The following is a 14,232-nucleotide window of genomic DNA, read 5'->3' as shown; positions in this document are numbered from 1 at the left end:
GAGACGGGCTTGTCCCAAAACGTTTGAAATAAGTGGAACAAATCTTTAGTGAAAGTCGTAGTGACTTTTTGTCACAACACAGCTTGGTCAAATTTCATTTCGTTGAAATGTCGATAATCAAGCGGATGATGCACGATTTGTTTACAATGAAAATAAATCTTCTACTAAACATAAGTATTTTACAATATTCTTTTGACATGTACTTGATATGTTTCACACTGTTTAAAGCAATTCTTTCTTGAATTTAGCAAACAAAAGTGGAAATTTTGGATAGCCTAGAAACCAAAGCACTTTTTCGTGCTTTGTTGGGCTAATGGTTCTCAGGTCGATGTCGATTTGATTTTTTAAAAGGTTTCTTAAAGAAAAGTCTCAAAATACCCTTGAAAGTATTGCGTTTGTTGTCGTCACGGAAAAGCCTGGTATAGCGTACTGCTGTATATTAAATATTACAAAAATAAATGACAAAGAAGCTTTCGATTAGACCAGTCAAAGTAAGCTTGAGCCTCTGTTTCTATTGGGAAAGAATTTATTGCATTGAAGATATCACAATTAATGGCATGAGAACAAAAAATCTTTATTAGAACGGCAAAAAAATTGATTTTAAATTGCAAACAATGTCGCATCCTAGTGTCCAGTTTCCCTTAGTCACATTCTTGTGTCCAGTTTCCCAGCTTTCAGTTTGAGGGCTTTGACCTTGGTTAGCACGTCTTCGAGTTCATGAACTAATGAATCGGCAGTTGCACTGAACGCATCCATTTCCACATCACCATTGAAAGCTCCGTTCAGATTAGAGCCTAAAATCAATGGAACTCCATCCATTTATGTAATTTACTTAAAACAATAAGATGCATGGTGCATTAGCATCGCTAGAAGGCTACATAATATATTGCTAGACATTTCAGTTTTTAAGGCCAATCATATGTTAGTGATAGATTAATAGTAAAAATTTACGGAGTCATAGAGACGCAAATATATGATTGCATCAACAGTACAGAGAATGTAAAGGATGTCTTGACCAGGACTGCATTAATAGCTCAGTTGAAATTTTCCTAGGCCTAAAATTGATAGAGGCCCATAAAAAGATGGCAGGTATAATAAAAAAATTAATAGAAGACCAATTTTGAGAAGTGAAGACAATTCAAAAATTTAGCAGATCAGCCAAAAAGGCGGGAACTTAGATTTATTTTCTATATCTGCTATTTTTTGCACTTTAGTGACGTGCTATTTGATTACCTGAAACCATAAAGTCTGAAGGCATAATTACTCAATTTGACAATTGGCCCAGACAGAGTGGGACCAGACTAAGTGAGACAAGACTAAGTGGGACAAGACTAAGTGGGACCAGACCAAGTGGGACCAGACCAAATGGGACCAGACCAAGTGGGATCATTGGGAAATGCGACATTGGCTGTGAATGGCTGAATCGATTGGAACTTGTAAAATCTGGTTAAATTTGCTGAAGCAGCAGTTAAGTCTTTGCATGGTCTTCCACAAGACTAAGCTCCATAGATAGCTTTGATCTTCAAATGTTTCAGACAGTTTGGTAATGTTATATATTTGACTGGCAGTTTACCTTTAGCGTTATTTGTTCCCGATACTTGAGCTGTTCCACCACATAAGTCGATCTTCTTTTGATTGCAGACTCTTCTAACAACTTCATAGATTATTCCAATAAGGAGAAAAGCAACGGATGAGTATCCAATTTGTTGAAAAAGTAGTGTGTAGACACTTTCTGGCAAACCAGTAGTTTTCTTTTCAACTATGAATGGCTCTCGAGATATCTAGAGAGAAAAAGCTATGCTATTTTTAGATGGTCAAAATAATCATCTTCACAACTCAATTACATTTTTGATGGGTTATTTTCAGTATGATTATACTAACCTTGACTTTAAACAGTACAAACCGAGGAATTAAGCAAGGAGTGCAAGCCAAAAATTTTCCTCATGCAGAGCAAAAATCCCAGGTAACGTCCGCCACGTAATTTCACAATGACGCTTTTCGAACGTCGTTTCATTCACTTATCGATACTTAATTACACTGTCTATTGTCTTTTGCATAATTATCCTTTGAATTTTGCCTATTATTTTCCATTGTCTAGCCCCGTTGGCTATTTTTTAAGGAACTACTTGGTCTGAAGTCTTCCTTCACAGTGAACGGAAGAAAGCATGAAATTTGTTTCATTCTCGCTCATCAGAGTACGCAATTATTCAGTTTACTATGAAGTCAGCAGTTAAATGGCAAGCAATTCAGAAACTTATCAGAACTTTTCGGACATGGTAGTTTAAAGTTGTAGGATTATATATTTAACAGTAAGAAGAGCGGTATCTGTAAGCAACTAAAATACGGTGGAACTTGTTGCCAGAGCGTCTTCAGCTGCTGATCTGGGTTTGCCTATCGTGATGGCTAGGGCCATAAAAATAGCTCTGTTTCAGGATTGTAAATCCCAGGGGGGTGGGGACGGGGGGACTGGACCCCTCCAAAATAAATCGGGAGCAAACGATTTTTTTGGGAAGTTATAATCATTTTCCTTGAAAGAAAGAAATCCCTGGTAGCTGGGCTAGAACCAAACTACGTTTTTCTGGGTTATTGCAACAAGCCTCAGCCACTAAGTCGTGGTGTCAAGTGCAAGTTGACTTTTGCTGATGGCCGTTATTTTTTAAAGCAGAGTGGTTTTTAAGATAATATGTTCATTCTCTAGGTGATTTCTTGATGTTTAATATATCTCAAGCTAGTTTTGTCTATTTTTATAGCTAATGAAATCTTCTCTGAACCAGACTATTTTTAAAGCTTCAGTAAAAATAAGCAATTATTGTCTAAAATGGGCGTTTTCCGGGTTTCTAGAAGGGCGTGGCCTAAAAACTTTTTGGTAACCCCTTTTTAGCCCTCCCACATTCAAACTGGTGCGCGGTCCCTAAAGCTGCCCCACCTTTCGTTGTTGAACTTTGAAATGCCCGTTTCCTTGGTGAAGATCTTCGAACAACACTCTGGTTTTGTCGATTATCCTGTGCAGTTAGCCAAAGATTACGGTTTGGGTTTCTAGCCGTAGGCTTTCCATCAGAAGACATGTCCACCCCAGTTGTTGTGTTGTGTTTTGTTGTGTTTTGTATTGCGGAATTATGTGTATGGTTCGAATCATGTTTGCGGGGTTATGGATCACATTCTTTCAGATATTTGCTTAAATATGGGTCCAAATTTTGAACCAAAATGGCACGTTACTAGGCTTAGTTACGAAGCCCTTGACTCTGAACCGCGCGGCTACTGCTGGAAAGTGGACGCATAAATTGATACTATAAAATGTATCGAATTATATAAAAAAAACAAGTCAGTTTACTATAGGAACTAAAAGCTCTTTAATCATTAAGGAAGAATAATGGCACATGGAAATGAAAGCAGAAATCTTAAAATGCTAAACTCGTGAACAATGATGTCACTCGTCAATCAAGAGGCTGGTCATCACACAGGCTGGTCATCACACAACTGTACTTAGCTTACCTCTCTTGGTAGTGACTTTGCTGCCAATGCGAGCATTATGTTTTCATTATCTTTATTGTAATCAAAGAAGGCGGACAGAAAGGTTGCCCATGCTTGATTCTCCTCCATTTTCTTTGTATCGTTGTTCAGGTTCATTGTCTGAAACATGATGCCATAAGTTGTGTCGCTATTGGCAATGTTCGTCTTCACTTCTAAATCCATTCCTGACTTCAAAAAATTCCAGTTGTATCCAAGAACATTGTTGTCAATCAGAAGACCTTTGAAGAGAATCAACTCACCAATTCAGCTGCATTCACTAGTTTTTGGGTAAGCTCAAGTCAAATCAACTAGTAAAACTCCAAACAGTAAGATGATCCTTGACATTTGAACAACCAATATAAGTGTAAATTGGGTATTCTCACAGAATTCTAAAGCAATACAGTATGAGTGAGACAGATTTTGACAAAGACAAACATGTGGATAAGGAATCTAGTGATAAGATGCTCTTGCATTTGTTGCTTCTACTCTGCTTTCAAATAAAATTTGAGAGGATACTTGATTTCTAGTTTGATATAACGATATTCTGAATGCGAAATTTAAGAATGGCTTTGGAAAAAGCAAACATTTTACAGAATACTTAAGCTTATACCGGTCATGAGCTTGCGTTTTCTGATTTGCCTATTTCGATCCATAACTGGGTAAATATTTTCCAACCTGTTCTTTCGAACCTTATTCTGACGTTTTATACTCTGAGAAGTGTTAGACAAAATCGCTTTGAGTATGCTGTACAATGTTTGCTTTTTGAAAACCAGTTTAATATAATTCAAAAGAGTTTTTTGTACAGACCATCCACACTCCCCGATTTCAAAGCCATCTTCATATCTTCAAGCTTATTAAATTCTGAAAAAAATTTAGTCTCTCAAACTTATGCTTGTCAGTAATTCACAAATTTGCGAAAAGGATACTTTGTGCCTGGCATGTAATAACAACAATCGACAATGTCAACATATAGCAACTTTCTTAACTGTCTTAGTAAAACTGATTATTTGCTTAAGCGTTTTTACTGAAATAGATTTAGTTTTACGCTACTTATTATGAACGAAAACGCTTGAAGAGTTGATTTTCTCAGTTGCAGCAGAGGAATTTTTATATGTTGTCAATGATTCATCGAAGCTTCAGACTGAGAATACCCATTGACATCTATGCTAATCGGTCAAGAATAAAAAGCTCTTTCTACATATCTTTTCTTAGTTAAAAAATAAAATGAACGCACACAAGATCACAGTTAGGTAGTGATTAAGAGGAAGAACAAAATCTTGCAAACTGCTATGCTGTCATACTTCTTACCTTTTGGGTATGCCTTTTCCCTTAATGCAATATTGTGTTCATAGCGAGTTACATTCAAAACGCCAATCTGGATATATAAAGATAAATAACATGTAATTAGGATGGCCTAAAACTAAGTGTTAAAATCAATTCAACTAGAAATACGCATTATAATGTCTATGAGGCTTATCAGTATGGAAGACAGATTTGAACATTGCCCAAGAAATGTCTTGCTTGTCTTGCTTATTTCATATTCAACATTCACTTTTGCACAATAATTATTTGCTCTATTAAGGCAAAAGACAGATACTAACATGGCTGAAGCCATCTGTGAATAAAAAATGACAAATCAATAAGCGCGATACCATTCCCACGTTTAGTGATTGACCAATAGTTGATTGACTGCTGGCCTAAGTCACTTTAGTATCTGACGATTGCCTTGAAAAGAGGGTTTGCAGTCGTGAAGAAACTGTCTTAGCGAAGCTGAGACAAAAGCTGTCTTGAAAAGATGTAACCGGTTGATCCATCAAAAAAGCAACAGTCTAAAATGACATGTGATGACTCTCTTCCCCGTTGGAGACACAACGTAAGTTTATATAAGATGGTTGTACGCGTTAGAAGATATTTGTCTTAAAGCAATAACCGAAAAGATTAAGGCTGATAAAAATGTCTTCCAATGGCGAAATCTGCAATACAGCTGATAATGGGGCTTAGCAGTCAAAAATTTGCATTGTTAAAGAGAAGAAAGTTGCAAAGTAGCATCCGCCTTTCTGTTTTCAATGAATGCAGATGAAGGCTGGTTGAATGAATTCTATCGAATGACGCATGGATACCATAAAAAGGACACATTGACTTCACCTTCTTTCTTCCTAAATCAACTTTTTCAGTTGAAAGCGAAACCGTCAACGCTGTTGTTATTGACGCGGTAAAAATTCCTGAGATTGCGATACCAAAAACAATCCAAATGATAGCAAAAATTCTCGCAAGGGCAAACTTTGGGCATTTGTCACCATACCTGTAGGGAAAATAATTTCATACACTGGTGCTGAAAGATTCACAAGCAACCCGAAAAGAAAATGAACGTATATGTATTGAAAAATGCAAAGACAACTAGACATTTGTTGACAAGATAGGAAGAAAGGAAGCGAGAAAATAGAAGCTATTGCAATACGTTGAAAGAAGATTCATAGAAATTTCGCTTTTTTATCATTTCATGTTAACAAGCTCTTTAATTAAGTGAATATCATTTGGCTTTTTGTTTACCAGATTTTGCTCGCCTCAGAGTAAACAAAAACATGTCCACACGTATACGGAAATTTGTGAAAACGCAATTTTTTTTACGAATACGGCTTGCGTCCACAAGTATCCAGCGTATTTTACGGCCGTATCCTGAAATTTTTGAAAACGGTCTCCAGAGTGGAAATGTTTTGATCCGATACCAATGCAAATACGTGTGGGCACTTGCATCCGAAATTTTTCGAATACGCGACGTCATTTTTGGGTTCCACTTTCTCACTGCTAGTATAAACACAGAAAGGTTGTAGCGTTTTTGTCAGTTGCCTTGATTTCTAGTTTAATATCATGCGTTCAGATAAATGCAGCTGTGATAAATTTACAAAATACATACGTACGAGATAGACATAATGTATTGAAATTGCTTTCTATGAGTACTGGACTCCATAAAGTCAAGAAAAGAGGAAAACATCAACGAAGGCGATTCTGGACGCGACTTGGAAGGACAAGCGCATGATGGGACAAAGATGCAAAAGAAATTGTGCCAAAATATTAGTTATGCGCATGCTCACTTCAGGATTATCTCCGGCAAAAGAACTGGGCACTAGCGCGAATCAGACAATTTACGGATACAAGCGGATACATGTAGACGCCTGAAAACGATTCGAATACACTCCGTGTGGACGCAAAATTTTTCGCACCCGAAAAAAATAGTTGCGGGAAAAAAACGGATACGTGTGGACACTTCAAAATCACTTTCAAAAATATTTTGCAAGCAAATCACAGAACATGGAATAACGTGTCATATTTTCTAGGTGACGTGTCCTCGGAACAAAGGCGTTCTTAAGCACATATTTTTGGCTGGGAGGGAGAAAGTTAATCCACGCTAAGTTCACTGCTAAGCAATAATACAGATTAAGGCAAGCGGATCGAGTTAAGGCGATCCAACTGCCAAGTCTAATCTTAAATTTTTAAAACAAAGTTTACTTACCCGACAGTTGTCATGGAAACAAAAGCCCACCAACCTCCTTCTAATGCACCTTGAGGAAAAGGTCTTGGGAAATCGCTTGGATTAAAGCGAGTGTCCTAGAGAAAGAAACAAAAGACAATTTAACATGACCAAAACAGCTTTTAAGCGTTGTAAACAACAAAAATATTTGCTAGTATCTTTAGTTACCAAAAAGTAGTTTTCTGTAGAATTTAAAAAGACAACAGAATGGACGACAATTGACAGCTGCCATAGATTAGCACAGAGAAGCTAAAATAAAATATATTGATTTTAAACTAGTTTAAAGTAAAGTTATCGCATCCGTTTCGATGACATCGCTGAATATTTTGCCTTAAATCTATTAATTAAAAATGTGCCCAATCATAACGCGAGGGGTCGATTAAGTCGTTTCTCTGAAATATGCCTTCCCTTAATTTGGTCATCCCACTAGATTGTAATAAAAGGAAACAAGATGGATTGCGTTGTTTGGATCCATTCATGGAATGCAATATCTTCCGAATCAATATTATAACTTCGCTCAGTGAAGCAGCCGTCATTCAATGTTTGCTGTTAATGTACTTTTATTTTGTAAACTAAAGACTAATAAACACAAAGACGGCAGACATTGGAGCCAGGAAAAGCATGACGTGGGAATAAGTGTGGTTTTGCTATACCAACAGCCTACCTCTCTGTTATCTTGTAAACAAACCATCTATCCGTGGTGTTTTGCTAAAGAGTTCTTAAGTGATGACGTCACAAAAATCATTTCAAGAAATTTTGAATTCTGATCCCATAACGTGAAAGAGCATCGTGAAAGATCTCTGAATATGCAAAATCAGTTAAAGACGGCAAACATATGGCTAAATGAGCAAAGGCTCTTGCGCCATCAATCGTCTGAAATTTGTTCTCTGCTCATAACTTATGAACAGAGCCAAAATAACAATGATTCATTGTAATTTATTGCATATATCTAGCCCGGTTATGACGCATTGATCTCGCATTGATTTGATCTTGCATATTAGGAAGTATTTAATAGAATTCTTTGTGGTATGTGGTCAAAGTTCAAAAGGTCTAAAAATAGTTGTTACGTGACGTCATTCTCAAGAACTCTATTAGTTTTCGGGTGAAGCTTTTTGAATATAGCATTAAAAAATGTAGAAGAAAATTTCATACGTACACAAAGCCATATTATAAAGCCAGCATTAAGGGAAAGCATTATGGAAAGAACTAGAAGAGGCCATGTTCTAGAAATGGCGTCCAGCAAATGCTCGTAGCTTTCGCCGTTATCAGGTTTAATCTTGACATAGGATACGCCGGGCGTTGACATCATACTGATGAACGGGCCTGTGAAGTACGTCTTAATTGACTTGGTTGCCAGGATCGGAAAAATGGCGGTGTATGATGCATTCTCCATTTCACCTGAAAACATTGCTCCAAGGCTGGCTATTGGCTTTCTGTATCTGATTCTTCGGCATCCATAGCAGCAAAGGTCAATTGCTTCTTCAAGAAGGCCTACAAATTGTCGAAACAATACACGTGTACTGAGAGACTTTTGCTAATTTCTATGCATTTTTACTCAATATGTATTTGCTTGGGCTAGCAGTAAAAAATAAGGCGATTTTAGTGTTTTGAGCACAAATGCTACATTTAAGGTGAATTTGCACATGACCAATAAATCTTTAAAGAAGGAAATGGCACAATGGCAAATTAGTGGATGACAGTGAGTCAAAAAAATCCATTTTCAAAAATCTGTCATATGTGTATAGTTTACAGAAGGATTTTCTCGGAGTGGAATTATCGTAAATGGGTTTGGCTTGATTGGGATCGACATGGCTTCATTGTAAAAGACATGAAAGCTTCATTGCCTGCAGAAAATCGGATTCGAATCGCTACGATGAAAACGAATTGCTGATTATTGCTTTTATTCAAGTCAGCAAATCTCGTGAAGGCAGTTTGATCAAATAGAGGAGCAGATGACTAAATGCAAACAAAGCACGGCTGCTGACTAGATTCAAACGTCGGTGCTCTTTTCTCTGTTTCTTAAAACTGAAAAGCTCTCTAACTCTTTGTTTGCTATTTGCTCTGTTTCATTTTGTTGATGCTGAAAAATTGCGGAATATGCCATTTACGTCATTTACATCAAAAGTTATATATTTCAAGCAGTGAATGAATTAAATCCCTACTTGTAAGAAAGGATAGCTCCGGTACAATCTAGCTTATATAGGGCACCCTAAGCTGAGAAGAACACCAACCCTGAGCTCAATTACCACTTTGTGTCTTATAAACAGCAATATTCGCTGTCGGCTTATTCACTTCACAATCGTTTGACCTTTCTCCAACGTAGAACAGTCTTTCAGCTAAAAATACCTCTGCAGAATGTGGCCAGTGTGATTTCTTGTAAACAGACTTTGTGGATTAGATATATCATTGAGAAACCCTGCATGTTATTGGCGTTTAATTACGATTCTGAGTTATCAACCGAGACAAATCCGTGAGTCAAAACTCTTTTCAAAATGTTCTTTAGTTGATAAATAAACAATCGAGCAATGAAAATATTCGTTTCCATCAGTTACATTTCATATTAGATAATTCTTGATAAAAATTGCGAATATCACAGGCCAAATAGAATTTGAAGACAAAGTAATGGAACTTTATTTTGAGCCAGTGGTTTGTGCGCAAAAACTGTTTTATTGTTGTAACGTTGCAACGTTTGATTGGCTTTGCGCTTGTCCACAGAGAAATCAAAGAGGGGAAATCCCAGGAAAATTATTCAGCTGGACGAGCATAATCTTAATCTCATCCTTTCCTGTCTGGGAACTGCTTTAAAAACCAAATTGCAATTTGAAACACCAGCAAAAGCATACATACTGTCAATGTCTTAATGCCGACAACATGCATTTTATCACCGTTAAAGATTTTAACTTGCACGTGACCTCACTCACCTGGTAACAGACCTATCGATCTTCCTGTTCTGTTATCAGCAATTACATATGGTGGCATTTCGAAGAAAACAATATCAAAGTGATTCAAGCAGACGCAGCTGCCGTAAACATCTGAGCAGTTTTTACGAAAGTCGCGCTCGAAATCGAACCTCAGTTCATATCTATAAACGCATTTTGAGATTCTATTAACACAAATGTCAGCCGAAGAACAAGAAAGCCAAAGGATAAAGCTACCAATCAGCATTGTCTTCATGTTTGAACTCCTTGCAATGATCTCCATGACATAAATTGTCACGTTATAGCATGCACTGATAGTTGAAAGGCTTCTAAGAGAAGATCAAGCTGATGTTCCCACGAAATTTAGCTGTCTCGCTCCTTGTTCTCCCTGCCGTTGTTTGATGGGGCATCCTTGTGTAATACATTCAAGCATTTAGAATATAAATGTACGGGGGTTCACTCGTCATGAACTTAATTGTGCAATAGAGCACCGTTTGCAGAATTTTTGTTTTTCTTGGTCACCTGATAACAGCTTATTGGCTGATTGATTCAGACAGTTATATGATTGATTTCAATTTTTAAAATTATGCCAAACGCGCGATGAATGGAATAGCTGACCATGGTGGCTGGTTTAGAGCTGTTTCTGAAGTTTGACGTCCAACTTAGTCTTTTAAATTCGTGATCACTGGCAATGGAAAATAGCTATGCCCTATTGAAATTCATCAATGTTGTTTGAAATGTCCAAAACGTTAAAGTGAAAAATCAAAATTTGATTTTGAGTTTTAAAGCTTTAAATTGTTTTGAAGCATTATAGAAAAATGAACAATGGTTTCTTCACTCTGACTACAATTCTGTAAAACGTGAATATGGTGATGCAAATATATAAGATGACTTTTTATCCGGATCAGAAGTTATCCAACATCGTGTAAACGCAGTTTAAGACATGGGAGTTCAAATTTTGGCGCATTGAGACTTGTGAAACATTGTGTGCCATCAAAACTTTAGCACTCAAGCTGTGAAATAAAAGATTTTGCGGTAACGTCAACAAGGCAAGTATCAAAACTCAAATCTATGATTATGATAACCGTCTCCAAAGTGAAGCAAATAGAAGTAAGTAAATTATTTAGCATAAATCATTGCCTCTACAGGGTTTGGTCCAACCGTAGTTTCCAACTTTTTGTAGCTTTCTTTTTTAAGTATCATAAGAGATGTTTTGTGTCTCTCACGATCCAAACATTTGCTTAAGAATTGCAAAAATTTAATAACATCAACTTGTCGAGGAGATCTTTGAAAACAGTACCACGTCAAAATTTAAATGCTGAAAGTTTCATACCGAACTTTTCCTCTGATGATGCTATCAAAACAGGGACCTGTGGGACATTTTTAGCTGGCTCACATTTTAGATATATCACAGTAACATTTGGTAAAACGGTCTTTAAGATGCCATTTTGCAGGGGGCTGCAAGATGCACAATGACATTGAAGTCTTTTGGATACCTAAATAATAAAGCGTTCACCTGCTAATAAACCTTTCTGTTTCTTGTCTTTGGGATCAAGCATAATGTATGGAGGCATTTCATAAAAGGCGATGTCCATCCCTTGGAAACAAATACAGTTAAACACTCTGGTGCAGTTCCATTGGAATACATACGCAAAGTCAAACTGCAACTCATGCCGAATTCTGCATGTAGATTCCAAATCTACACACTCCTGGCACATGAAGTGGCTAGCGCCGAGCACCAATGCGACAAACAGAGCCAAGAATACCATACTTGCCTATCGAGACGTCCGCTGGATTGGCATGCTTTACCAAGGCGTTTTCATTTATAGCTTGTTTCATATGGTTTTCTCTTCAATCTCCTTTGTCTCTCATTTATCTTATCTCCTTATAATTCCCAAACATCCCTCGATATGGGGCTTGTTGTCAAAACTCAGCTTTTTATAAGCATATTTAGACAAACACAAAAGGATCAAATTAATACCAATTAAGTGTTAATAAAGTTGCCTAACAGTAGTAAGTCATTTCACAGTTGCACGTCTTACAGAGAACAAAGCTTTAATACGGCGAATATAAGCCGCAAGGAGAAATCTAGGACGTTCCACCACAACTTGTCTACTCAAAGCCATCCACGAACCCGATTTACAGAAGTCTTCCACCAACTGCAGACGAGATTATTCAAATGACCGAGCTGGTGAGTTGAGCCAGCACCCGGTGCAACGTGGATCCCAGGTCAAATATAGGTCATGTTAACACACCCTTACTCATCATATTTTGATTCAATTTTTGGCGTTAAGAAAAAACCAAATTCCAGCACTAGCTTTCGAAAGAGCCCAAACAACTCAAAGGAAATATCTCTGAAGGGATCTTTCTAGTAACTTTTTATGGATCAAAAAGTAGGTTTCTGTCTAAAGTTTGAATATGAAGAGATGCTTATACTCACCAGAAAGTAATCCTTCAGTCTTTGTTTTGCTTTGAGACTTCACAGTGTATACATATGGCGAATAATTATAATAAACAATATCTACGGTCTGATGGCAAATTTGGTCCATCTTAGTGTTGCAGTCAAATGCTTCGAAGTATTGTGAGAAGTCAAGTCTCAGCTCAATCCTTAGTTCACACTTAGGCAATAAATTTTCAGGGTAACAGGGCAATATCCATGAAGCGAGCATAAAAAATGCAAGTCTTAACTCGTAACTCATGTTTGCATAAAAAACTAGATATTTTCAGCAACTTGGATATAAACAAAGACATTAATTATTCATGTTAATAAACGCAAGACCTGTTTTTACTAAAGTAGGTCGCAAGACCCAAAGGATCTCTGATGCTATGAATTAGATCAACAAGACACACTAATTAGTTTCAGTAACAGAGAAAAACAAAACTAAACCGAACTTTCACAAATGCTTTAGCGCTTTATCTTAACTCAAAACGTTCTTGAGGTTTTAACGAAGCATTTCAGGCTATTGGTTCACCAGAAACCTGCCCAACATCTCACACACCATTGAAACTAAATTTTGTACTAGCTCGCAATCACAAAACGAAGGGGATAAGGAACGTCTTCATTAAAAAACTTAACCTATAACAGATAGTAATGTTTGTAGCTTTGAGGATGATAGCCAAAGTGTTTGGAAAATGTCAAGATAAAACGATATGAAAAATGGTTAGCAAGTAAAACATTTATTGGTTGAATGGCTTTTAGATTAATCAATTAAATTTTGCAAATACTGAGACCCGTAGGAAATGATAGCAAAAAATCGAATAACCACAAAAAGATTAGGTTACGTTGATCGGTTTGTTTCTTATCTTGTAAATGAAAGCATGGAAGTTATACTATAAATCATTGATTTAGTACTTCATAAAGTCGCCATTACTGTGACTCTTTTCTAAATCTTTTCATTAAAAATCTTAACATCTATTCAGTTTTGTTATGAATCCAGTTTTGCCGATGTAGATAAAGAACATTTAATAGACAAGCAGCTGTACGGGCACAATGACCTCCTTTTGCTGGCGCTAAAAAGAAGTTGCACAGTTCTCTAAAGAAGCTATTCGCTGTTTTCTAGCAATCAGACAACCAATGTGGTTTAGAGACGGTATAATTTTAATGTGGAACATTTTTTTGCAGGTGCTCGCATTGTTGATGATCTTTAATTCTCTATATGTTGCTTAGATGATGTTTAGAACGCTAACAATAGAGAGCTGTGCTTCAAAATCACTCATTAACGAAACTTGGAATAGAACTTTGATGACCCAGATCATCATACTGGATTAATCTTCTGACTCGAGACATCAGCTACAATACAAGTTGTATAGCAAAATGCTCCCTAAAAAATGCCATAGACATCAGTCGTGAGACTATGTTCTTACATCATCAAGAGCTGTTTGTGCCGTTGGTTCATCGGTGCCAATCACGCAACCTAGCATAAACCTGTAACAAGACAAGGCTACTAACGAAGCTACACATTGGGTGGGGATGGACAAGAAAAGTAAATTTTCCCCACTTTAAAATGCACCGTATAAGCTGATGCGGCAGTCCTACTTAAAAGCTTTCATGCCCAAAAAAGTTTTCATGATGCTAGAAAAAAAGACTAAAACCATTTGGGTTTTACCAAACAAGCAAACTTTCGAATAAACATACAAAAAGTAGGTGGATGGTTTAGGAAAGAGCGAGCAGCACTCTTCTTATAAGGCTTCACCAAGCAAAATAACACCTACGCTATGTCGACCCCATCAAATTTCTCTAGTTCAACCAAAAAAGTATCTATGATTCTGCTTTTA

The 14,232-nt window shown here is 36.9% G+C and overlaps 1 protein-coding gene across 3 annotated transcripts; it reads right to left on the bottom strand.

Annotated features, from left to right (window-relative positions):
- Positions 1 to 553: 553 nt before the first annotated feature.
- LOC135690768 (uncharacterized) lies at positions 554 to 12,663 on the bottom strand. Of its 3 annotated transcripts, none has more exons than XM_065208425.2 (9): positions 12,398 to 12,663; positions 8,196 to 8,530; positions 7,022 to 7,116; positions 5,656 to 5,812; positions 4,819 to 4,885; positions 4,318 to 4,371; positions 3,493 to 3,749; positions 1,574 to 1,781; positions 554 to 794 (listed from the first exon to the last, which is right to left on the bottom strand). In XM_065208425.2, the coding sequence occupies exons 1-9, from the start codon at positions 12,654 to 12,656 to the stop codon at positions 646 to 648; spliced, it is 1,581 nt and encodes a 526-aa protein (XP_065064497.2). In that variant the 5' UTR covers positions 12,657 to 12,663; the 3' UTR covers positions 554 to 645. The 3 variants fall into 3 exon arrangements, with proteins under 3 accessions (XP_065064497.2, XP_065064496.2, XP_065064495.2); XM_065208424.2 differs by lacking the exon at positions 12,398 to 12,663 and adding an exon at positions 11,474 to 12,120; XM_065208423.2 differs by lacking the exon at positions 12,398 to 12,663 and adding an exon at positions 9,961 to 11,440.
- Between the last annotated feature and the right edge of the window lie 1,569 nt (positions 12,664 to 14,232).

Source organism: Rhopilema esculentum, chromosome 4, assembly GCF_057945365.1.
Source record: "Rhopilema esculentum isolate cy_ngs chromosome 4, ASM5794536v1, whole genome shotgun sequence".
Taxonomy (NCBI): Eukaryota; Metazoa; Cnidaria; class Scyphozoa; order Rhizostomeae; family Rhizostomatidae; genus Rhopilema; species Rhopilema esculentum.
The sequence above is the reverse complement of the archived record's forward strand: the minus strand, read 5'-3'. Positions and strand labels throughout refer to the sequence as shown.

Bases quoted from the DNA above. Each gene is read 5' to 3' on its own strand.
- LOC135690768 (XM_065208423.2), bottom strand. From the start codon at position 10,240: ATGGAGATCATTGCAAGGAGTTCAAACATGAAGACAATGCTGATTGGT. The intron at 8,531-9,960 runs GTGAGTGAGGTC...GACAATTTGTAG, and splicing joins ATCGATAGGTCTGTTACCAG to GCCTTCTTGAAGAAGCAATT. The intron at 1,782-3,492 runs GTAAGCTAAGTA...TTTTCTCTCTAG, and splicing joins CAAAGTCACTACCAAGAGAG to ATATCTCGAGAGCCATTCAT.